The sequence below is a fragment of the Pieris brassicae genome, chromosome 1 (assembly GCF_905147105.1).
Source record: "Pieris brassicae chromosome 1, ilPieBrab1.1, whole genome shotgun sequence".
In the NCBI taxonomy this organism is placed as follows: Eukaryota; Metazoa; Arthropoda; class Insecta; order Lepidoptera; family Pieridae; genus Pieris; species Pieris brassicae.
Window position 1 is genome coordinate 2030275 of NC_059665.1, and position 27481 is coordinate 2057755.

The 27481-nt window shown below is 34.1% G+C and overlaps 1 protein-coding gene and 1 long non-coding RNA gene across 2 annotated transcripts; one reads left to right on the plus strand and one right to left on the minus strand.

Annotated features, from left to right (window-relative positions):
- LOC123708296 (bifunctional purine biosynthesis protein ATIC) lies at nucleotides 1-27481 on the minus strand. Its single transcript, XM_045658961.1, has 11 exons — nucleotides 27331-27481; nucleotides 26159-26262; nucleotides 23423-23639; nucleotides 22353-22628; nucleotides 19223-19335; nucleotides 18292-18515; nucleotides 15360-15608; nucleotides 13603-13824; nucleotides 2401-2578; nucleotides 1509-1672; nucleotides 1-436 (listed from the first exon to the last, which is right to left on the minus strand). Exons 2-11 carry the CDS (start codon nucleotides 26178-26180, stop codon nucleotides 317-319), a joined length of 1785 nt encoding a protein of 594 aa, XP_045514917.1. The 5' UTR covers nucleotides 26181-26262; nucleotides 27331-27481; the 3' UTR covers nucleotides 1-316.
- LOC123708343 lies at nucleotides 8683-11676 on the plus strand. The gene is made up of 3 exons (XR_006753593.1): nucleotides 8683-8765; nucleotides 9576-9652; nucleotides 10218-11676. It is a non-coding gene; the product is annotated as an uncharacterized LOC123708343 (long non-coding RNA).

The window sequence follows — 27481 nt, forward strand, 5'->3', positions numbered from 1 at the left end:
TTTATATTCTTAAACTTTATTGCACTTTAAGGTTCAGATTCAAAAACGAGACCATGTAAAATACGTGTTTGATTCTGCGTCCCAAATCTTTTCTGAAAATCACCCTAAAACGGAATGTCAGATAAAACTTAATTTTATATTTCGATACTTAATAAAAATACCTAAAATTATCAAAAATATATATAACAAAACAATACAATGATTTCTTTAGTACGTATACAATACATACACCAAGTTAAATATATACTGAAAAACGTATTGCGTAGTGATATTTCAAGAACTATCGATTATACTGGATTCTTATAACTAACGAATCTTAATGGTGGAATAGTCGTAGCGTAGTATGCGCAAGAGTGATTTTATGTTCGTCACAGGCCATTATCACTTCTTGATCATTGTTTGAGCCCGCCGGGCTTCCGATGTATTCCACACCAACCTATAAGATTTGTCATCGATTAATGAAAGTACAATAGATATTTTATTATAGATATAATTTTTTTTAAAAAATATTTTTATAAATATGTCAGGGAGTACTGGCTTAAGCCTCATCCCGGAGATTGCTCGAATCACGGCTGTGTACCAATTGAATTTTCCTTCTATGTGATGTGTGCGATAAGCGCATGCTGCTATGGTGAAGGCAAATCGTGAGGAAAACGACATATGTCAAGCCTCTGACATGTGTCAGATATAGAAGGCTGATCAATTTTTTTGTCTATACAATAAATGATCGAAGAAGCATAGGAAAATATTATGTAAGGAAATAGAGAACTAATACCATACGTCAAGTATTGCAGAAGCCTGTACCACATTATAAATAAAGATTCCAATCACCTACATCGTAGTTCCTAATAGGATGAACAGATGTCGCTATACCCAAAAGTATTTTTTATTAGAAAGTTTCACTACGAAATTGGGATCCTTTACTACTGTCAAATTCTCATATACATATATCTATATGAGATATCTCATATTATATTTTTTTAGTGATTTCGTTAGTAAGAGTTGTTTTGTTGTTGACACGGCATATGTGTGCCTGTTAAACGTTGTGCAATTCGTTTTTTTTAATATAATATTTTATTGCAAATGATTAATAGTGTCTTGACAGCTTCGATTTTTAATGACATTATGGAAACAAATGTTATTCGTGAATTTTAATTTCGACAAAAATCTATGTTTTTACTTAAGTACTACACATATAAATAATATAAAAAATAACTTATATCTGTTAAGGAAGCCTTTATCAAAAAAATATTGTTTTCATCTCTTGGAATGTTGAAATTTAAGAAAAATTAAGATTATTATTGTATGTGAAACTGATGGAATCTGTTATTTTTGAGGCTTAAAAGGACGTGTTTAGCTGTATATTTGTTTACAAATTTCTCAAAAACTTTAGATCCGAACCCTGGTTACTGGAAATACCTGTATTTTCAACATTTTCGTTGACGTGTACTATAATTTTTTAAATATTATTTATTGGTTCGACAAATGCAAACAAAAGTTCAACCAACCTGTGCAGCTCTATCAATATTATCTCTAAATGGGAAGAAAGCGTCAGATGCGAGTGCGACTTTGTCCATCTTTTTGACCCACTCTTCGCGTTCTGCATCAGTTAGTAGAGCGGGCGGAGCGCCTTCGAAGAGACTGTTCCATTGGTCGAAGGGCAGATCTGACCCTGAAAAATATTTATAGTTGTTCTAGAAAGATTATTATGAGGTTATTTTTATAATTAAGCTTCAGAAATAATAATTATTTAACAAATATCAATTCACGTAAAGTTTATGAAATCACATTTCTACTTGTGGCCACTCCATAGAGACGTTATTGTTTTCAACGAATTAAAATTTAAATTATGAGCTGAATATTATTTAGAATATAATATACAGGGTGTCCCAAAAGTCGACGTCAAGTCGAAATTTTCTCATAGGTAATGCCACACCAGTTATCAGAAAAATTAAAAAAAAAAATTAAGTCATGTATTTTTGAAGTTATGGAAATTTTCCTTTTACTCCAGAAAATGTACACCATGTGATAGTTTTTTCATTCCAGTTGTTACAAATATTTACTTTTTGCCATTTTTTTTTTGTCTTACGTCATCCCGAATAGAGCTTTATGTAACCTATGATCCTAAACCCTGTGCCGATCACTCCAACTTGTAGGAAAATGTCATTTTAGACCGTACCAAGTTTTCAAAATTAATTTTTCGCACTAGTTCAACTGATCGTACTGAAAAAAAAATGTACTACTCCAGTTAGGCAAGCAGATTCTAACGTGGTATAACACTTATATACTTATATAACACAATTTTTCTGATAACTGGTGTGGCATTACCTATGAGAAAATTTCGACTTGACGTCGACTTTTGGGACACCCTGTATAATTTAGAACTAGAGTTTTACTCACCAATTGTACCACTAACATAATTGTCAATAGCATTTGCCTGAACCGCCCTAGTGACGCCAGCCTTAAAGTTCATGGCGAGAACACGTGGGTGGTGCCTCATCCACCACAGGGAAGCCTTGCCGCCTGCCAGTCTGGTGCAGTGGATGCGGGATTGTTGACCAGCACCAATACCTATCACCTGTAAAGAACATTCTAATGAGGCTTTTCTTAAGTAAGAAATGTCACATCATTAAGTCAGTTTGCAAATCGCAGACCTTTACCCTAAGGTAAAAATCAGAGTCAGAGAAAGGTTTCTTTCCCCTCAAATAGGTTATGTTTTTATCACATAGGAGTCGTTTAGGACTAAGAGGTTTTTTCAAACTAATGTTTAGATAGATTTACCCCAGGCTGGTCATGTGAGCGTAAATGGACAATTACAAGTGCATGACCTATGAACCTTAATCAAACAATTGCCCGAGAGAGGTTTTTAATAGCTACTCTATTATCATAACAAAATAAAAACATAACTATTGATCGAAAGCATTATATTCTGTTAAAAAATCAGATATGTACCCTAATCTTTATGTTAAAGTAATGTATCGTTAATATATATATTTGTCTAATTAACATGCAACCGAGTGTTTATTTAGATTAGATAGAAATAAGACTAATGTTGCCAGGAATGTTTAAAAAAATACAAGTTATTTTATATTAAATATTGCTTAAATATGGCTATTATACACTTAAATTTGTATCAACCGACAACTATTCCAGTGATAAAAATTAAACCAACTAAAATGGTTTTACATAGCTACAAAGGTATACGATAAGGCGATCAAGAACTAGCCTTTACAATAACTGTACGATTGAGAGAGTGAAACAAGAAAAGATAATACTATGTGTTAGAAAGGGATAAAAAGTGGGCGGAGCTTGCCACCCAGAGCGAAAAAGCGGTTATAGGGACGCTTCTATATGGTGTATGTATTTATTAATGGTTTCGGGGTCATATATAGCGCATATATCAATTGTTATGCGACTCATTAATTTATACGTATACCACCGCTTTCGTTATAAAATTTCGACTCGATTTTCGACTAAAAGATGACGGGTTTTTGCAGACTCCTGAATAATAGAGGACACCGTGAGTCATTTCTGCAAAAACCCGTCATCTTTTAGTCGATACCAACTCCGGGGAAAAAAATACAGATAACACAACTTTCTCTATAGCTGTGATACTTTTGACATTCAACACCTTTTGTCTTCAGTCACCGTGACCACGTATGCTGTAAAGCACGCGAAACGTCGGAAAATTTAAAATTTAAATTTATGTAAATAATTATAAGTTTATAATAATAATACATAGCTTCAATCCGTTTGAAAAGTGTTTTCTTAATGTGTAAAAGCAATGTCAACAAAAGACAATACTATAATAAATAGATTTTATGAAAACCCAATCGCCACGTGGTCCATTGTCATTCTAATTAAAATGAATGATACAAATTACCTTATACACGAACTACCCTTCTTGTATATTATTTATTTATTTATTAACACATCGTTACACTACAGAAAATAAAAAAAATGAACATAATGAAATCAAAAGGAGAGCAACTGGCGGCCTTATCGCTTTCGAGCGATCTCTTTCAGGCAACCACTGTGAGTAAAGAAAATAATGTATTAAATTACATAAGATAGGCAGGTAGTGCAAAAATACATGTTATACACAGTTATTTAGACAAAAACTAAACAGGAATAAAAATATATATATACGTGACTTCATTAATTTGTTTTTCAAATTAAGGTTATAAACAATATATTAAAATTGGCCCATGCGTGCGAAGAGGGCTTTTCCTGTTTAACAATAGAATCATTGGTAATCCGTCGTAATTTTTTTGTTACAATTCGTAAAATTCTGTGGTAAGATAATAATTTTTATTCTATTCAAACTAATTTAAAAAAAATCTAATATTATTTTGTTATTATAAGACTAAAACTAAATTCCTTACATCATAATTATATATAGTTCTAAATCAGATAGGTTAATACAGCAGGTAAAAACACTTTATACCTATAAATACATAGGTCTGCTACCTGCATTTCCGCAAAAGCAGGAGGAGCGAAAGGAAACCTATGGTCAATATGCGACCCCTGCAGTAGGCCAATATTAACGAAGAAAATAGGAATTTGGCTATTTATTGTTATTTACCTATACGACAGTTTAGAGGTTAATTTTTACCATGTTCATACAATAAACTCTTGTGCAAGAAGGTACCTAAGTACCTAATAAATGAAATTTAATTATCTGGCGTAGTTTGTCTACTTATAGTCGTGTAAATTAACACGCATGATCTAAATTCTGGATTTTTTTTTATGAATACTTTAAAACCGATGTGCACAGCCAAACAATAAGTGGTCGGCAATAACGACAAACTGATTTTTAAATTAAATAAACAATAGGTACTTTATTGTTGTACTCCAGAGTCAATGAAGCCCAGTTTTGAGCAAAATAAAGTCTGAACTGAGAAATTGATTTCATTTTTATGGATGACAACGCTCGCCAGCGCTGTTCTCGCCACATGGAAACGATCCAAAGATTTGTGATCCGATCTTTATATTGGCCAGCTCGAAGTATTATAATATAAAGCATGTCTGTGATGCCTGTGAGATCAGTGCAGCCTGCTCCATAAAACATGAGGGAGGTAATAAGGGGGACGTTATTGAAAAAATCGTGGAGAGGAAGCCCAGAATAATTAAAGCTGAGAAGAGGAGGTAACGCTTAGGATTAGGATTTTACAGTTGTAACTTTATTTAATTAAAAGAAGTAATAAAATCTACCTTACTTTATTGCCGACCGCTTGCTATTAATTTACCGTGTAAGTTAGTTTGCGCATAATTTTACAACATTATAACTAAACATACATCAGACAATTAAATTTTATTTAATTAACTGAAATCGACTTTAAAACGTCAATATCTGTAGGTGCCTGTTTTCTTTTGCAAAAGAAAAATTAACATACGGTAGGTACCTACATACAACTATTAATTCATGTGAAATTTTGAATTTGGAACTTTCTAATATAAGTACTTGACAATGAATTCTACGTGTGTCAAGGCAAAACAAAAGTATTCCATAGCACTGTAATAAAGCAATTTAGCTTAACTGTAATAAAGCTCAGTTCTATAAGTCCTATTGTTGTGCTTTAACAAAGAGGCAGGCAATTAGAGAAAGCATATTTTTGGTGGTAACACAAAATGCAAAGAAATCACATCACATACAAAATCTTTACTTTTGTCTATGTATAAAAAGAAAATTTTGATGGTAAACACCAAGGTGTAAGTTATGAGTAAGAACTTAAATATTAAATATACTAAGTTTAATTTAATTTTTATTTGTTGTGTTAACTAATAACATTATTTCTGGAATTCTTTAACAGTCAATCATGGCTTAACACGGCTTGGCATTTAATGAATGCAGCTATTATTTTATTGGAATGCAGCTTCTAATAAAATAATTGTATAAATCGGCCATGTTGTTTATAAAACTTTTCTATAGACACAGAAAAGAAAGTTCTCATCCGAACATTAGCTTTATTACTTTAAATAACACACACTCTTTATATAATATGTTTATTCTATGATCTTTATTAGTTAGGAACGTCAATGGTCCATAATTATTTAAGTAAGATGCAAAGGCAAACACCCTAACAAATGCGCGTGAGAGCGACAGAAAATCATTTTAGCAGTTTGCAACAATGTACGATGAACGGCAATGACGCCTGTGTAATGTGATTAGACTTTAAAAGTAATTATAATAATAGAATAAGGGTCATGATTTGATATAAAAGATGTGTGCGTGTACTAGTGTACACACGTAAGAAGTGAAACTTTTTTATGACCTTATTTTTCGAAAAATGATCTACTATATGCAACTTTACAGATATTGGTTAAATAAAGTTAAATTAGATAGAGTTTAACAAAAGATACTATATAAGATACTAAGATTATTAAAGAATTTAATTAATTGTTATAGAATTATTACTAACACTGTTATTGTTATTATATCTTTTTTATTAATGGCTTCAAATCTCTTCGAATCAACCGTGGTAGGGACAAGGAAAAAAAAGGTGACACGTCAGGGAAAAATGTGACGGTAATTTTTTTTCCAATGCCGATAAAGAAGTTTTACTTCAATAATTAATAATTATTCTTAATACGTAGTGACTATCTTGCGCTATGTCTTAGAATTGTAATTATCAGTATATTTATTTTGGGGTAGTCTGTGATACACAATGAATCCTTGACGCTAGTCATCGTGACCATGCACGCTGTAAAGCACGCGAAACGTCGAAGAAAAATTAAAATTATGTAAAATAATTATAAGTTTATAATAATACAAAGCTTCAATACGTTAAAGTGTTTTTTAATGTGTAAAAGTTATGTAAATAAAAGACAATCCTTGAAGCTAACTTGTGGTTGCTCTCCCTCGTTTGTATTTTTACTACCCGAGTTATGTAACCCAACAAACCGACCAAACATTAATTAAGTTACATATAAATATTGTAGGTAGTAAATAGAAGCGTAAACACGTATGCGATGATTGTTTATATTTAGATTTGTGATCCCTTACATATGCCAAGTTTATGTTAGTTATAATTGTTACCCAGCTTCAAACAAAGAGTTTTTTTTAAACATCCACACAAAAAACCGCCACCGAACTTAATTTCCGACAAATGTTGTTTTAACCATATTAAGATAGTTACAGTACTAATATTGCTATTAAAATTGAAGATTATGTTTTTATATTATATTACGGAGGAGTTTAGTTACTAAAAATCTTTAATATTTTCCATAGTTTTGGCAACGATGACGACAATGTCAGTATTAGTAAAACGTTCCATGCTTATGAATCCGTTTATTGCCAAATATATATTTGATTAATGCATTCACATCCTGGTCACACTGGGATTTTATTAATTAGCTATAAACCTATATGGGCCATATATACAGACATATATCCACTGGATGTATTTTCACTACTTTTGACATTAAAAGCTGAAGCTAAATGCAAAGTTAAGTTTTTTTATAAAACTACCTGGCTTTACCGTTAGGGCATTATAGGAGGGGCTTGCCAAGGATTTGCTGTATTGAAAGTAAATATTCATATTAATAAATTAAATAATGTGGTACAAATTTCAAACTATGTTAAATTTGGCTTAGTTTTTATTAAAAACTGTCCACATGTATTGATTTACGAAAATTTTAAGTGACCTAACCAAATTCATCTCGACACGCCACTGATCACGAAATGGCCATAGAAAAATCATACCTAGTACAGGTGACACTAGAACTGTTATTGCATACACTTTTAACTATGAAATACAAAATATCTATAACTTTAAATCAACCCTTAACGCTCATTCAATTAATAACTTCTAATCGAATATTTATTATTGCAACTTTTAATATAATATTACTGTCATATAGATAATCGAGTTTTAGGATCACACGCGTCACAAATGTGTGAGCGAGACGGAAAACCATTCCAGAGAGAGACAAAAGCGAAGGGTCAAAATGCCCACGCACCCGCGATCCCAAATCAGCAATTTTGTTTTGGGTCCAAGTGAACCCTTAAAAGGTTTAGGTTTTACATAAAAGGGACTTTAGCCTATTTCATATAATCATTGGGACGTACATTGACCTAAACCCACGGTTAGAAAAAGGTATATATATATTAATACACAAAACAAACCCACCTCGAAGGTACGTTCAGTCTAACAAAATATCCCCCATATTCTATGAGATATCACTCCAATTCAAACGTCAAAAGTTCAATAAATAAATTAAAATTATATTTAAATGCCACGTGCTAATGTTCTATGCGTCTGTTTTCAAAGCCATCTTCGTCTAGCAAACTTACCTTTACAATAGTTAGTGATTACAATAACTACAGATGCACCAAAAAACCGCCAAAAAGTATAGAATATATCAAATTTCTGTTTAATTATTAATTCAATCATAGCAGCCATATGCATTGAGAACATTATTAAAATACGATGGAACTCCACACATGGTTCGTTTATTTCTTACATAAAAAGAATTACCAAACAATCCAACAAACTGTTAGATACCCCATAAATAGTTGCATGTTCTTACCCTTATCTAAGTGCAAAGGAGACAGAGATATAAATACAATAGCGAATTGCAAGTACCTTATCAACGCGAGAGAATGAGATAGACAAAACATGTTTGCTTTACTCCCAGTAAATAGTGTAGCATTATGCATTTTACCGAATCAGTTGTCAACTATCTCTCAAAGAGACATAACGTGTGAATAGAATAAATAATTACGTGGACGTTCTGATTCGAACTTTATCGGAAAATAACAGGTACGTAATACAATTTAAATTAATTTTTAATTGTGTTATCGTTTTTGCTACAATAAATTGCATCCAATACAAATATGTACCTACATTTTTTTTTCTAGAAAATAAATAGTGTTAGAAATTTGACTATGGACAATAATGTGCTTTTAATGTTTAAGTGTGATATTGTTTGTACGTAGTATGGCTGAGGCTGGCTTAGGCTAAATTTATTATAAGTGAACTTGTCAAAATGGCGCTGTAGACGCATTCGACGGACGCGCGGTACACACAACGATGCAAACAAATGACTAGCGCCATCTTGGCACTCGTTAATTATAGCTTATTCATAGAAAATATTTTACTGTTAAATTAATGTATCTACTTGGTAATTCACAAGCGCTCGTACTTTTCATAGAGCGTTATTATAAATTAATTATTTTTGACAAAAAGGACGCAATCTACCATTAGGCCATTCGTAATTAAAATAATTGATAATCGTATATCTCAGTAATTGCAGTGCTGAGCATAATTACGTCACAATATAATTAGTGATTATATCATTGAGTCCGTCAAATTAGTTTTTAATTAATGTTGACATAAGCGCCATCTACATGTATATATTACAACTAAATACCGCTGTTAGTAATGGCAAAACAGTTTAGGTTTCTTTTTATTTAGCATGCTATATTACTAATATGTTTTCCTATAGAATCAATATATAAGATGTTGGGATTTGTATATATATATATAATATTTCATTTATATATATATATATATATATATATATATATATATATATATAGGAAAATATTAATTGATTTTAACAAAATTCAGATTTCAAATCATACAAAATGACAGTTGGCCCTGAAACAGAAGATTCACTATTCGGTTTTGGGATGCCGTCGTTGGAGGTATGTACATACATAATTCTTAGTATTTTTTTTATATTTCATAATTACCAATTGCCTGTACACTTAATATGTTATAACAACATCGAAGGGACTAATCATATTTGGTCGTAAAAACCGATAGTTGTATCAGCCGATGACGTTGTTATTAAGTACCTAACACTTTTACCTGCCTGGACCTTTGATTTTGGTCAATATAACCGGTATGTTGTTCGAAACGATGTCGTCGTAAACGGTTTTGACTGCATTTATTTTATACATGAGTATATATTTGTATGGATGAGTGACGAAAAGAAAATTTACGGATTAGGTTCTATAAGTATTTTATAATCATGTTTTTCAATTGTTTTTGTAGCAGTAAGTAGTTCAAACAAATACAAAGTGTATAAAAATATCACCATGTATTCAGAGATCAAACAAACCACGACTAATAAAAGGATTGTCCGGTCAATTTAACGTTAATCAAATAAAAAACAAATTAAATAAATTTTCCATATGAAATGGAGGTTTCCATATGAAATATTTTATGATTTTGTAAAAAAACAACCCAAAATATTATATTTTACAGGCGTTGGGAATCGAGAAATTAGAAAGCCAGAACTACGCCGCCCACCTACATCGCCCTGACACACCACCTGATTCACCAGAGCCAGACGAGGTACTGCCAGACGAGAATGTGGCCAGAATTGATGCAAATATACAGAGAGCAAATGAAAATATCGCCGGTAAAGATGTTATTACAGAATTTTTCCGAAAATATCCCCAAGCAAACAATTCTTTCGCAGCAATCATGGATCTGTACAGCGACAGACATTTGGAGGAGTTATTGCGAAGAATTGAAGAAGATAACATACACGAGGGAGATCCTATGAAACGGTTCATTTTGATTTACAATTTCTATAAAGCTAGGCAAGACTTTGAAAGCGATAAAGATATTTTGATGAATGCATGCCTAGCTCGTATAGCTGCAGGTGAACCGATATAAAGAAAAGAAAAAACTATAAATATAGAGGAATTACTAATGTCTTACAAAGACAAACCAATGCTTAACTTGAATGTGTTTCTTATGATAGTAAGAAATTTTATAGTTCTCCATTAGTTTCGTTTTAGAAACAGAGTTCAGTGTTAAAAATCGCTCGGTATGGTCTCTACGTTTATGGTTATTTATAAACTTAGCGATACGTTTCTATAGTTTCATTAATTTTGGTTTTCTGACTGCCGAAAAAATAAAATCTTTTGGAAATAACCACTGAAATGTAATCATTCTTAGCCGCGTATGTTATATTTAGAAAATAGATGTGAATGCACAAATCAAACAGTGGGAATTTAAAACGACGGATGGTCTATAATCTAGTATTGCGACAAGGTCAATGGGATGGACCAATCACAAACAAACGAACCTAGATATCGTATCGTCTATTGTTTTTAATTCTTTCCTCCTGAAGTTCGCACAGAGATACCGCTTTTCCCTTAACACGAATGTGCTGCCCAGATCCACGCGAACTACACCAAATCTTGCTTAACACTTGTGCAAATTTAAGCTACATTACAGTTCTTCGCCATGCATTTTAATAGGAGTTAGTCAAGTCCAAAGGCGTCGCTAAGTCATATAAAGTAACCGTTCATAGCGAGCGGAATTTAGTGATATGTTGTAACTTTGTGATATTTTAATCTAGGAGAGATAAGACTGAAAATGTTCACGATAAATCCTTAGGTATTTTAAGTTAGATGTAAACGCTACTTTTTGATATAAATCAATTCCATACAAACGCAAGTACAGTTAATAAAATATAAAGACCTACTCGTAAAATCAATAAATTATATTAAAATATTCTAGTACTTTCTACCAATTTTCTTTAATTTTAAAACAAGGTTGATAAAGGATTAATAATAGTAATAAATTGTGAATCAATTACGAAAAAACAATGTTTGTTTTGTTTAAAATTGTATACTTAGGGTTAATGAAGTGAGTGTAGTATTTATTAAGTATGCGCTGTGATTCCGTAATAAATTTCCTATAATTAGTTTCTTTAACTTTTATTTCCACCACCATACACTGCTTGGGAACTCTGCCGAGTTTGCAACCAATTTTTTTTACTAATGTCATAAAATCCGAGCTAATTTATTATATTAAGATAACACCTTTTAACCGGATTTAAGGTATGTATTATTATTATAAACTTATAATTATTTACATAATTTTTAATTAAAAATTTTCCAACGTTTCGCGTGCTTAACAGCGTGCGTGGTCACGGTGACTGAAGACAAAAGGTGTTGAATGTCAAAAGTATCACAGCTGTAGAGAAAGTTGTGTTATCTGTATTTATTTACTTAAACTTGACGGGTTTTTGGAGAAATGACTCACGGTGTCCTCTATTTTCGCGGATTGTTTGTCTTGGGGTTTTAATTTGGATATTATTGGATCTCAGGTGTTTGATAATTTTATTTCCGTTTAAAAAGTGTGTAAAATGTTATCAAAAGACAATACTAATTTATTATATTTTACTTATAACCAATTAAATGTTCACGCAATACAATAAAATAACAATTGTCGACACTAGGTGTGGTAATATTGTGTATCATACAGCATCATCTACTTTCACAGCGTTATGTCGTACGGTATTCTACTGTGGGGTGCTGCTGCAGAGGTTTAATCCATATTTGAGCTGCAGAAGCGGGCTGTTCGGGGTATTTGTTGTGTTTCCCCGAGGGATTAGATTTAAGGAACTAAATATTATGACACTATCTGGTCAATATATTCTCGAAGCTTTGTATGTACAAAAAAATATAAACGATTTTGAAACAAATGGTGGCATTAAGCAGAATAATACTCGAAATATAACTAATTTAAGCGAACAATCAACCTTGGTCCGGGTGATAAACCACTCCTTATATGTATATTGTATTCGTTTTTACAAATAATAAACTCAAAGCTCTTGTTAAAAGTAAATTAATCAAAAAAGCTATTTTATAAATTTGACGAATATCTAAATAATCCTAATCATTGGGATTGATCTGCTCCAGTTAAAACAATTTGTATGACTCAATACTTGGCGATTAAAGAGAGTGTCGGAAAGATTCTTGCCAGTTCTTCTCACCCGCTCTACGCCCTTGACTTGCGAACTGGTACCAAATGTAAATTTACAATTAATCTACGCCCTTGACTTGCGAACTGGTAGTAAATGTAAATTTACAATTAATCTACGCCCTTGACTTGCGAACTGGTACCAAATGTAAATTTACAATGAATCTACGCCCTTGACTTGCGAACTGGTACCAAATGTAAATGTACAATTAATCTACGCCCTTGACTTGCGAACTGGTACCAAATGTAAATTTACAATTAATCTACGCCCTTGACTTGCGAACTGGTACCAAATGTAAATGTACAATTAATCTACGCCCTTGACTTGCGAACTGGTACCAAATGTAAATGTACAATTAATCTACGCCCTTGACTTGCGAACTGGTACCAAATGTAAATGTACAATTAATCTACGCCCTTGACTTGCGAACTGGTACCAAATGTAAATGTACAATTAATCTACGCCCTTGACTTGCGAACTGGTACCAAATGTAAATTTACAATGAATCTACGCCCTTGACTTGCGAACTGGTACCAAATGTAAATGTACAATTAATCTACGCCCTTGACTTGCGAACTGGTACCAAATGTAAATGTACAATTAATCTACGCCCTTGACTTGCGAACTGGTACCAAATGTAAATTTACAATTAATCTACGCCCTTGACTTGCGAACTGGTAGTAAATGTAAATTTACAATTAATCTAACTTTTCTGACGTTCGTAAGTACCTGTTTACCTATATGAATAAAGTTATTTTGAATTTTTACAACCAAATCATATCGAGACATAGTTCCTATCCGCCTGTCGACATATATAAACACATTTTAATAGATCAAAAATAAACCAGAGGAGAATTTGCCACTAACCTGTCCGTCTCTGGCGTAACAGACCGAATTACTTTGCGTGTATTTGAGAGCGATCGTGGCCACCACAAGGTCCCTCAAAGCATTCTCTGGTAACTTCGTATTCTTGGTCACAATGTTCTTGAATAAATCAGACGTGATATTGGCATCGTTCCTCCTCTGTTCTAGAGTGAGGCCAAAGATCGTCTTCTGCTCCATTAGATCTGGAGTAAAGCTGGGGTCCATCTGTAAACTCCCACTTTAGTTGAAGCAAGCTTAGTAAAATAATAATAATCTCTTCCAGACAAGAAGTGTAAATACACATGTCGCATTAAAGTAGTTAAATCAGAGAGTTAATTGAATCTCTAGACAGTTGATTAAATTTCAATATTCAATCAATTCGCTAGAATTTTGATTTAAATAAAACAGCGTCGAAAACGTTTAACTATCTGTCTGACTGAAAGCCAGCGTGTTGATTAACAATGTTAAACAAGACTTCGCCATGATTATTTCATTTGTTATTGTTATTTCGGTGTAATCGTGAAGAACTGAGAGTTTGGAAATTCCGTGTTTTGAATTATTGTAAATGGTTAGTTTAGGTTAGTCTTGTTCTTAAGTAAAATGCCTGGCGAACCCTGAGGGCCCATCTTAAGGGCGTGTGAAGGGCTGAGGTGTTTTTATTGGGTGGGTTTTATTACTCTCTACCCCTTTGAATAGCAGCCCCACAGTCCCCGCGTCAAGCTCGACATCCTTGGCGCGTGTCTGCGTAAGCGCATTTTCACCTCGTTAAAAAATAATTACAAAAAAAAGGTTAGTTGTTGCCTAAGAACGTTTAGGAAACTCTATAAACGTTTCGTTCACTCACTTGTCTGACGGAACTTTAGCAACTTGATTGAATATCGATCTTTAATTAACTGTCTAGAGATTCAATTAACTCTCTGATTTAACTACTTTACTGCGTCATACATATAACATATAGTTATTAAGAAAAAAACTAAACAGGAACAAAAAACAAACTAAAAAAGGAAACATGAAAAATTAAAAGTGTAGATGAATCACGATAATTTAAGAACAGTCTCACGTCAGTTAGTAGTTAGTACGGAAGTTAGGGATACGATGTGGACAGGTAATGTTTGTAAAGAAGAGATTTAAAGGAAGATAGAGAAGGAGCTAAGCGAATAGGGACGGGAAGTGAATTCCAAAGCCTCACTGTAGAGACCTTAAAGGATTCGCCAAGAAAGGAGGAGTTATGTGATGGGATTTCAAGGATATAGGTTTCGGAAGGGCGTAAGCTATAGTTATGGGTTCCCAAATAGAAAGGAGTTTTAGGGTTGAACAGGGAAGAGCAGTGTTGGCCTAGTGACTTCAGCGTGCGACTCTCATCCCTGAGGTCGTAGGTTCGATCCCCAGCTGGACTTTCATTCTATGTGCTCATTTACTAGTTTGAACGGGGAATGAAAACATCGGGAGGAAACCGGCTTGCCAGACCCAAAAAGTCGACACTGTTATTAACAAATGATCATGAAACAGATACAGAAATCTGAGCCCCAGACCTAATAAGGTTGTAGCGCCATTGTTTTTTTTAGGGTTGAACATGATGAAATATAAAGTCTTAAAATAATAAAATAATTATAATAATACATTTTGTTTCAAAGGTATGTGTGTGTTAACCGATTTAAAAAAGAGGAGGTTATTAATTTTTTTTATAGGTGATAGGTTAAAATTAATGTGTTTTCTGTGACTTAACGCCTGTCTTAAAACTATAACATGATTAAACAAACCTGTAACACACAGTAGTTTCCACCTTTCTTCTTGCTTAGTATGGCTAGGGCCTCGGGGCTGTAACCCGGAGCAACGATACCGTCCGAAACTTCTCGTGATATAATTTTCGCGGTGATTTCGTCACATACATCTGATATCGCTATGAAATCGCCGAATGAAGACATTCGATCGGCACCACGCGCACGTGCGTACGCGCACGCTAGTGGCGTAAGTTTTGGAAGCAAATCACGCACCATACACACCGATGCCTGGAATTAAGATTTGGAGGACTTAGATAAGAACAACGGAAACGAAGCAATTGCTTTTATTTTGTTGTGTTGACAGTACATTTACGTCATTATAATAAACTTTTAATTATACGAGTAAGTTGTCTATATGTCGCAGGCGACTAGTTTAATTAGCCGTTCTATTAACAGCCCAGTCTCTTTGCTAAACGACGCCGTTAACTAGCGACCTGAATTATATTCGGCCGTAACATTTGTTACATTCAATAAACTGTCTGATGCCTACGACCATGTGACGGAAATAAAAAAGCTGAAATATCTGACATAGAAGTTCTTTATATATTATATTTAAAATGTAACTTATAAGTGTTCTAACTCTTAGTGTCACAACACTCTTCTATACAATTTTTCATTTAACTTTAGAAAACACCATCAAAGTTGTTGTTTACCGACTCCACCGAGTAGGTAGAAGAAAGTGGAACTATTCATGGAACGTCATCGATTCAAGTCATTTGCCTAGCCGTTTCATCAAATGGCTGAATATCAGTCAGGCTTTATTCATATTCATATTTTTATTTGCATTCCATAATGTTACGATAGATGTTTAAGAGGCTTAATGCTAGGTACAATATTATGGACCCTGTTAGGGCACAGAAAAAGAAGGCTTTGCAAAATTTATATTACATAATTAATAGTTGTTACTATTAATAGTACATAAAATTTTACATCTCAGGTTAGTATTAATTATATAGAATAACATTTTTTTTTTAAATTTAATTTTGAATATTAATAATTATGAAATTAAGCTAAATTTTTATCTTCTAGGTACTCATTAACGCTATAATAACATTTACGTATAAGAAGTTTTTTTAGATTGTTTGTAAATATTTTTAATCTTAATATATTTTTTTCTTTGTCTTTGTCTCAGGTAGTTTATTATAAATTTTGATTGACATGACTAGTGGGCTTGATGCATGTATTTGTAATCGGGAAGATGGTAGGTTTAGGCGTTTTTTGTGTCGAAGTATATAGGTAGGTAGGTAGGGTGGACTCAATTTTCGCACTTAGACACGTAGTCGGTCCGTTGTGCGTAGAAGCCCTGGCTAATTTAGCCAGCCCAACTCCTTCCAGAAGCACAGAAGTCTCCCGGGCACTTCACAGGCTTCGCGGAGCGACCTCACTGTTCCGAGGATTTTTGTACGTTGATTAGCCACAGCCTCGCATTCCAGGACTACGTGGGTGACTGATTCCTCTGCGCTGAAACAGCCTCTGCACAAGGGGCTGTCTGTTGCGCCTAGGACGAAAAGATGTTTGTTAAGGAGACAATGGCCCGTGATTGTCCCTATGATTGTTTTGAGATTGGTTCTGTTCAGGTTTAGAAGTCGCTTAGTAAGTTGCGGGTTCACAGCCGGCAGAGCCATTTTGGACTGTTTGCAATCTACACTTCGCGACCATCGTTGATTCTGGAGTACAGTGGATCTCTGGCGGATCCAGGTTCGAACCAGCGAGAAGGACAAGGGGAGGAGCGGATGCGGGCCAGCAGGTATCATACCAGAGCCTCTTCTCGCAAGCTCGTCGGCTGCATCGTTGCCGAGAGAGCCACTGTGTCCCTTAATCCACTGTAAGGTAACTCTATTTGTTAGAGCTATTGCCTCCAGTGCTTCATGACACTCCAGTATTAGTTTGCTGTTTGTGTTTTCGTTACCGAGCGCCATCAGCACGGATGCACTGTCCGATATGAGCTTAATGTAAAAGTCGTTGACTCCCATCCGCTGTACGGCTCTGGCTGCTTCGGTTAGAGCGACACATTCACATTGGAAGATTGTGCTTTGTGTGCCCAGAGGTAGGTGTATGTTGATGTTGAGATCAAAGGAGAAAATACCAGCGCCTGAGCCACACCCTGTTTTTGAACCATCAGTGTATATACGTAGCTCATTCAGGGGCGACTGATCTTGCTCCTCTTCTCTCGGTTGTATAAGATATTTCTTGTTGAATATTAATTGATTAGTGATTCTGTCACATGGCGCAGCTATAAGAGTCGAAGTATATATCTTGTCTGTAAGTTTTCGCGTGTGGTGTAAAATTCTTTGTGTGTATGGGCAAATTTACAGATTTCCAATATGTATAATGAGGGTAGAGTGATTATGTTTAGTTTTATGAAATGTGGTTTGCAGCTGTCTGTTTGTTCTATGTTAACTATGATCCGAATTAACTTTTTTGAGTTGTGAATAGTGCTGGTGCGTCGGTGCTATTTCCCCACATTATTACACCGTAGTTTAGCCATGCATGCGCATAGGCGTAGTAGGTGGTTAGAGCGGTTTTCAATATCAAAGATGAAATAAAAAATATTTATTTTAAAATTAAATTACTTGAGTCAAATTCACATTATTATTGTCATTACACTCTTTCATTGTTGGTTTTCCATGAAACTTTGGAAAACACCATCAAAGTTATGGTTTGCCGACGCCATATTGACAGTTCGAAGAGTTTCGTTTCGAGTTAAATTATTAGTCAACAGGCTAATGAAACGTCATTTACTTAAAAGTTACGGCACCGTTTAGTTAAAAGGCTAGGCTGTTAATTGAACGGCTAATTAAGGTAGTTGGGTGCGACATATATACAAAAAAATTGTTAAACCCTCGGCAAGTATTTATTTATTTTGTTTAAGCTAGGATTGCCGGAAAGTATAAAGTAATGTATTTCTCACCTCTTCTTCGGAAAGTGGGAACCCTACAGCGGCCCCAGCGGGCGACACATGCTTGAAGCTAGTCGCGGCTGGCAACCCCAAGGCTTCCTTCAGCTCGCTCACCAATTGCCAAGCGTTCAATGCGTCACAAAGGTTAATAAACCCGGGCGCGCCATTTAATGTTGTTAGCGGTAATTTATCGCGGGTTGTAAACACCTGTGCGGGTTTCTGGTGGGGGTTCATCCCTGAAAATCAATAGTGATGCGTCAGGGAGCGTTCAAGTATTACGTCACGCAATTCTTGGAAACCCCCCCCCCCCCCCCACGAACGCGCGCCGTAACGTTTCTGTATCCAATAGTAAAACGTTTCGTGACCACCCCCAGTGACTCTTTACACCTTAAACTTACCATTATGTTGTGTAAAGTACTTGAGTGCAGAAAATAAGATTAACAATAACGCGTAATTCAATCCCCGCCCCGCATCGTAACGTTTTACAAGAGCCCCCCCCCCCCCCAAATTCGTTACGTAATACTTGAACGCTCATGACCTATACATCACTCAAGCCTGCTTATTTTAAGTAGGTTCAGAGATGGTTGTTTATAAAAATGCCGCGCCTCGATACCGTGAACAATCTCTCTGAGATCGCATTTGCGTTACCGGTCTCTTAAAAATTGTTTGTTTTCTTTTAGGACCCTCGGAAATACATTATTGGTTTCACAATGGTGATGCGGGCGTGATGATTTAACTATAAATATATACTTATTATGTATAGCGGTGTAATCCTCAGTTTTGACTACGGCAAGTTAAGCTTACCTTTACAAATATATTATTCTAGTTACAAATGTAAACGCACTCGCAAGCCCTCAGTCATTGCGTGTCCATGGGCGGCGGTATCAGTCAACATCAGGTGGTCATCCTGCGCGAATGCCCATACTATGAAAAAGGTACTTACCGTATCTTAAGGTTAACTGAGATTCTCCAGCGGAATACTGCTTACGGAAATAATCGGATATAGCTGTATCATATTGTGAAGTGTGCGTGAAAGCCTTTAATGCCAATCTTTGCCTGAAAATAAGAAGCTTAAATTACCACAAAGACCAAGAACAATCGTATCAACAAAACACTGTTTAAACGGATTGAAGCTATGTATTATTATTATATACTTATAATTATTTACATAATTTTAAATTTAATTTTCTCCGACGTTTCGCGTGCTTTACAGCGTGCGTGGTCACGGTGACTGGAGACAAAAGGTGTTAAATGTCAAAAGTATCACAGCCACGCTGTAAAGCACGCGAAACGTCGGAATTTTTTTAATTTGAAGTGTAAAAGCTCTCAGTCAAGTTTTAAAGAAACTCGTCCTCCTACTCCTCTCCATGGAAAGGGCCCAGGTGCTCAAACATCTGGATGTATGGAAATTGTATTTTGGGAATTGGTGTGAACCGAACAGCATCATAGTGCGGATTGAGCCTAAACGTATATCAGTAAACTTCGCAATTTGTATAATAAGATCAACCTAATTAGCAACAAAATTACGATGTTCATAAGTTCAAATGAGATAATTTTTATCATTTGGTCACGTAAACAAAAATATTTTAATGTCCATTAACGTCATTGTACTATTGTGTGATAGTTTCTCGATGGTTTACAATTACTCAAATAAATTGAGAGTTTAACGTGACAACGTCATAATATTTTTTTCTAATATCTAAATAAGAGGGGCGTGGCAGATTAATATACAGGGAGCTACCTTGTAGCCGGTTAAGTATCTACCAAATATGAGCTCCATACATATGTCCGTAGAGAATTTTTGTACCTTGTTGTATTAACCCTTGATCGAACATTATTAAAAATACGTAGGACATGATGCTATCAATATCTGATGCGCTCGAGTATGTCAATGTCACAGATTTTTAAACATTTTTGAAATTTCCGAAATTAATTAAAAATTCTATATCCGCTTCCACATTAGCCTTCAATACTTCATTATCAACTTGGGTCTCAGGCCGTCCACAGGGCTTGTTCTGCAGGTCGAAATTTCCAGAACGAAAACGTTGGAACCAAACACGAACTGTGTTTTCTTTTGCAACATGACCGCCATACACATCATTCAACCTTCGAGTCGTTTCCGCAGTACTAGTGCCACGGCGGAACTTGTACTCGTAAATAATGCGATACTTTAAGTTTTGCGTTTTGTAAAATGAGTGACGCAAACAGAAGAAAAAAACAAATGAATGACGGTCATCGAAGCACAAATACATGAGTAAATAGCTGTACAAATTTGAATATGAAATTCCTAACCAAAGAGGAGGTATTTGAGGTCAAATTGGCCAGTACGACAAAACGCCAATTTCATATGTAAGGACCTAACATATAGCCGCAACCCCCACCGATGAAAAGGTATACATTATATAACATTTTTTCCTATAATTATCTAAGTTTCGCAACCCAATAGATATCTTTAACGCTCGAGTAAATCCCCATTTAGCGTGGGCTCCCGTAAATTTAATTTGAAATCCGTTAATTGTTAATACTCAATTGTCAAATAAAATCAATTATGAAAGGAATCTATTCTAACGAACACATAAAGTGTACTTAACGGGATAACTAACTTTATATAAGGACCCAAAAGGCTCACCTATTTAGCCTTTATTTTTCTGTTTTCGTGCAATCAGTGGCGAATTTATAAATTTTCAAGGTTTGAAGTTTTTACCACTGTACGACTAAGACAAAGACTAAAATATTTTTTAGCACACCATTATACACAAACCATCCAGTTCCCAGCCTCCAAATAGTAATAGGACTGACAAGTATCTGTTTATAGGGGTAGGAAGAAATACGTTTTCAGAAATTTCGCTTTTTTTTCACTCCAACAAAGTGTTAGCGCAAAGATTACTGGTTGGACGGCGGCGAACTAACTGTTTTATTCTAGAATATGGAAGTTTGCTACTCCAGAGTGTTCGGGCGTAATGGCGCAAGTATGAGTAGTTAGAATTTAACCGCTGTCGCGTGCGCTCTTACATTAGACCGTTGTTAAAGAATCCAGTGCTTGGACACCGCCTTTGATGGTAAGTGCTAGTCTTAATCTGATCGATGCGTTATGCCTTTTTTTATTATACTGACACGCGACAGCTGAACCATAGTTTTTTAGCGAGAGAAGGGAGAATCCAAAAAAGGCCGGCAACGCACTCGCGAGCCCTCTGGCATTGAGAGTGTCCATGGGCGGCGGTATCACTTAACATCAGGTGAGCCTCCTGCCCGTTTGCCCCCTATTTTATAAAAAAAAAAAAAAAATCCAGGATATAGCTTCCAGATAACTAGCACAGTTTATATTATATTTTATTTATTTATATTTATTGCAATACAATATAATTAAATCGCTTTTGAGCGATCTCTTCCAGGCAACTACTATGAGAAGAGGAAAAAAAATTAAATTAGGAAGCTTGCCTACAAGTGCGAAAATACATATTACACATAGTTATTAAGACAAACTAAACAGTAACAAAAAAAATACGAAAGTAAAAAGACACATAAATCACGATAATTTAAGATCAGTCTCACGTCAGTTAGTAGTTAGTAAGGAAGTTAGGGATACGATGTGGACAGGTAATGTTTGTAAAGAAGAGATTTAAAGGAAGATAGAGAAGGAGCTAAGCGAATAGGGACGGGAAGTGAATTCCAAAGCCTCACTGTAGAGACCTTAAAGGATTCGCCAAGAAAGGAGGAGTTACGTGATGGGATTTCAAGGATATAGGTTTCGGAAGGGCGTAAGCTATAGTTAGGGGATCTAAAAATGTGACGTCATTTTGAAGTTATTATTCTTGTGTAAAAATAAATACACAAATAGGTTTTTTTGTTTTTGTCATCAAAATTTTCTCTCAAGCGTTTGGTTGATAAAGAATTTATCATGTGGTGTGGTTCTAGATATTGAGGCTAGTTTATGTAAGCAAAAATTTCAAAAAAATCGCTAATCTAAGAAAACACATTTAAACGGATTGAAGCTATGTATTATTATTATAATCCGTTTAAAAAGTGTTTTGAAAAAGCCATATTAACAAAAGACAATACTATCGCTAACTTACCTAGTATCCGGCGATGTCTGGCGATCCTTGCTGTTCTTCAACTCATTGATAACCTTATCATAGTCTGTGGGGTCACAAATAACAGTGACTCTGTCATGATTTTTAGCTGCCGCTCTCAATAACGTTACACCACCAATGTCAATGTTTTCCACAGCATCGGCAATGGTTACATTCGGTTTTGACACCGTCTCAACGAATGGGTACAGATTGCATACAACAACGCTTATCATGTCATACTTTTGACGTTTCAGATCGGCTTGGTCCGAGTCTGTTAACCTGAAAGGTAGATGTGAAACTGACTCCTTTAAAGAGTTTTAGAGACATATAGAAGTCGTGCTTCGAGCCGCTGTATGGGATTGATGTTAGCTTACGCTTAGTCACGTGATTTACACACAAATTCCATAGCAACTTCCAGGTCCTTGAGGTCGTAGGTTCGATCCCCGGCTGCGGCTTTAATGGACTTACAGATATGTGCATTTTACAATCAGTCGGACGGTGAAGAAAAGCGTGAGGAACCAGCTTACCATAGGCCCAAAAAGCTGACGGCGTGTCAGGATTACCTACTTGCCTATTAGATTGATAAATTATCATGAAACAGATACATAAATCTGAGGCCCAGACCTAGAAAGGTTGTAGCGCCACTGATTATTTTTTTTACATTTTTTTTTTTGTATTGTTATACGTACTATACGTAGTTTCAAATCATAATAAATATGCAGGACTATGTGCTCGTTATTGTAACTAACCTAGAAAGCATACATCATTCCAATAGCATACGTGTAGAACTAAAGAGATTGTAAGCAACAAGCTGGCAAAACTGACATATATAAGTCAAAACTCAAACTCAAAATAACTTTATTCATATAGGTGATCAACTACACAGAAAAGATGTTAAATTGATTCTAAATTTACATTTACTGCCACTTAGTACTACGTTTAAGTCGTAGAGCGGGCAAGAAGAGCCGGCAACTCTACGCCACGCTTTGTAATCATATTGACGACAAATTATCCTTATATAGGTATACCCCTTTGGGCCTAAATAAATAAAACATATCTATGTTATACTTTACCTGGACAAAATACCAGCATGGACGGCTGGATGGAGAGACTTGACTCTTCCACCCAGCATCTCAGGAGCACCGGTAATATCTGACACATCCAAAACCTTAAGACCAGCATTTCGGAGAGCTGATGCTGTACCTCCACTTCCAACTAGGGTAAGTCCAATCTCTGAGAGATACTTCGCAAGTGGAAGTAACCCGGTCTTATCGGAGACGCTCAAGAGAGCTGAAATTATAAATGGTACTTTTAGTGTAAAATTTATGAGACAAAAATGAGTAAATTTACGTAGACGTGTAATCAGAAAATTGTAATATAATTAAATGAATAAATAATTAGAATCCCTGTGTATGGAAGTAAGCCTTCGAAACTTCGAAAAGCGATTCCGATAGTGGTCCTAAGGTCTAAATTGAGTTCTGTACCACGTACAAGTTATTACGATTGATACGAAATACGTTAATATAAATTAAAAAGAATCTTCCACGTTTAATTAGATGTAATAAAAATTAATTGGGTTAAATTTTTACTTCTTTTGGCGCGTTAGGGAAAAATGATGAGAGTAAATTTTCACGATGCGCGCGCGCACACCGTCTCAAAAAACCCTGAAGTTAGCATTGTCAACATTTTAAAATAAAAACGTCGAAAAAAATTAAAATTATGTAACATAATTATAAGTTAAATAATAGCATAAATAATAGCAAATAGCTTTAATCCGGTAAAAAATTGTTTTCTTATAATGTGTAAAAGCTATGTTACACAAAATAAGAACTGTCAATTTCTTCAATTATGTAGAAATAATTTTTATGTGATATAAATAGACTTTATTTAACTAGATAATGCGTTATAATATAACTTTTAATGAATTATATAACTTTTTTCTATTGTTAGTATCGTTGAATACAATTTTTGTACAGGTTTTATCTTGTTACGCCAAAGAATAATTCTAGCGTATAGCTATAAGTAAACGTGGTTGCCTGGAAGAGATAGCTCGAAATCGATAAGGCCGCCAGTTGCCCTCCTTTTGATTTAAGTATGTTCAATTTTCTTTAATATTGTAATGTAACGAAGTGTAAATAAATAATAAAAATAAAAATAAACACACATGTTTTTTTTAAAATGGCAAATAAGGCTCATGACGTCATGGAAGACGAAATCATACCTAGGTCAATAACTCAACCATGTGACACTAGTATCCAAATAGAGATAGAAATAGGAATAGCATTAGAATTTTGTAAGATTGCTTGTTAATAAATTGCTTGATGTACCAAATTCTATTAAGGAGCCCGTGGTGTGCTATAGGTTCTCAAGTTTAGGGTATTGAATAAAACAAAACTGTTACAAATATCTTTTTCTGTATAGACTATAGATGCTAGTCAAAATATTACGATTATAATTAAACATAACGGTACGGCGCGGCAAAAAGTTTGTAAAATACCTACTTATTTTTAAGATTTAACGTGACTAAAATGAGTTTTAGATTTTGGCTTTGCAAGTTTTATTACGGTTACGGATATGATGGAGCACGGGGCCCCCAAATTCGCGGGGTCCGTGGCATTTGCTCCTCTTGCTGGCGAACCCGGCACTGGGTCCAATTATAATCAGTGCGTTATAAGTCTCGTTGGTTTACGTATATAACACACATTAATCGACTTATTTTGCTTCGCCTTTTCGTATACTGGAAAATATAGGATAAGTAACTATGTGAGCGTGATCAAACCAGTTACTCAAGAAAATATAACCTACTTTCAATAAGTTACGCGAATTAATAAACCGTATAAGTGATTTTTCACGGTTCAGTGATAATTATATGTTTGCGGAATATATGACATAACTATTTTTGACATAGTTTTAATCTGTTTAAATTTTGTTAGGCATTTATCAAAATGAAATTGCTTTAAGTAACAAATGAAAATCATATTCTCATTGCATAACAAAACATTTTTAGTGACAATGTGACCATAACAAAACATACTAGTAGCAATTGCAAGTATGTTTTACTTTAGACACAATAAACCAAGTTACACAACTTGAAACTGGTTTATTTATCTTTTAGTAAACTTGAGATCTCACTCGTTGTACTGATAACAAACTAGTATTCAGAGCTATGACAACAATATTTACATCATTTGTAATATTAACTTCAATATCTAATTGGTAGATGCTTAAAAAAATAATCTAATTGTATAAATACTTCACAAAGTTTTTATTAATTATGTATATGTCAATATGTACAGAATTTGTATAACTTACCAATCCTAAGTATGCATGTAAAGTAAAACAATTGAAAGTTAATTGTATATGTATAGATTTTATGGAAAACAAGCGGTGTCTCAGTTACAACGGGAATAAGAAAGTTGGAAGATACTGTATATTAAAACAGCCTTAAAAAGTCTCTGTCCATAAATTGACTAACACAAAAAAATAACCAGTCTTTCTGAGATTAGCTTGTTCAACCAAACAAACTGCCTCTTCAGTTTTATATTATCAGTGCAGATATATAATATTATTTATGAGTAATCTTACAGCTAACACATATCTATATTATAAAAGAAAACACATAGAGACAATACACAAAGCCAAAACAGCTTGCAATAAATTTAAATGTTAAAATAACTATGATTAAAACCTCATCTTTAATAGAAAAAAACTAAATTGTTAATTCTAAACAAAGTCAAGGTCTTCTCACTTCATCAAATATTTCCTCACTAAAAGTTGTGAGGAAAATTTTAACTAAATGATTCACTTACCCAATGTTCCATTGGAAGCCATGTTGACAGTTCAATGAATAATATGAAACTGATCTAGTAATAAAACAGCTGGGTTCAATACCACTTGACCTTTCACAGGGGTCCTGATAACAAAAATGAGAGACTTAATAGGGTTGGTTACATAATTTGTTATGTAGTATATGGCAAAACAAACAACAATAAATTATTACATCATAATCCTAATAATATAATAAAAACTAGCAAAAATACATTCAGTAAAGGTCAAATATTAGAATTTACTTTAAAGGTTTGTAATCCTTTACATTGGGTATTTTTACAAAATTACAATCTTGATTCAATTCAACATTATTGGGGAAAAGGCTGGACTTCCATGCATAAATAGTTTCATTAATAGCATTTATTTTATTTTTACCTATATAAATAACGGCTAGTGGCAACCCTGATACAATAACATGATGAAAACACTGATGTAATCAGACATTATTTCAATAAGAAAAACAACAATATGATAATGTTAAATAAAATTTAACCTATACATAAATGAAATAAGGCAAAACAAGCTGAAGATCACTTATAAAGTGATCAAATATTTTTATCCCAAAAACAAGACATTGTATATATAGGTACAATTTTCTTACCAGAATTATTTTTTTATTTTTAAATATACTGATAGAAATTCATAAAAATAAAAGCAAGAATACTATATGTCTAGGGTTAAAATTTCACTTATTTAATACCACTAGAATCTTGTTAGAATTTCTCTGATTACAAACAAGTTTAATTCCATATTAAGCTTAAGTAAAAGCGGTCTTGATAAATGGAGATTAACTTCTTACCGTTAATGAATTTAACAGATGACCACGAAGTTAACGAATATAATTTATAACTTGAATAGATTATTTAAAATGTTATAAACAGTGTTACACTAAACCCAGCATTGTAACTGATTGTAATAACAGTCCATTGTTAGGCCGTAAACGTCTATAGTGAATAAAGTCTTTATTATACAATTTAATAAAGTACAAATAATTATTGAAAGCAAATATACTTCTATTGGGATTAGGTAACTAGAGTAAATCTAAATTAATTTAATAATAAATTATTTCTAAACAGATAGTAATAAAATAATAATTTATCGGTTCTGGTTTAGGGCGTACTATAGTATCCGACTTAAAAAATTAGAAACTCACGTTAATTGTTTAGGTTGTTAAATATAATCCGCATGTGTTTCTCATAACATGCACTTCGCAGTCCGCACTTCGGATGCTCGCACAGTGTAAAAAAAATAATTTTGTATACGCGCCACTTTGTCCAACCACAGATCAATAAAAGATTTTTATT

Coding starts and splice junctions, on each gene's coding strand:
- LOC123708296 (XM_045658961.1), bottom strand. CDS start 26,180: ATGGCTTCCAATGGAACATTGG. Junction 23,640..26,158: donor GGCTTCCAATGGAACATTGG/GTAAGTGAATCA, acceptor TTATAATTTCAG/CTCTCTTGAGCGTCTCCGAT. Junction 18,516..19,222: donor TCAGTTAACCTTAAGATACG/GTAAGTACCTTT, acceptor ATTGATTTTCAG/GGATGAACCCCCACCAGAAA.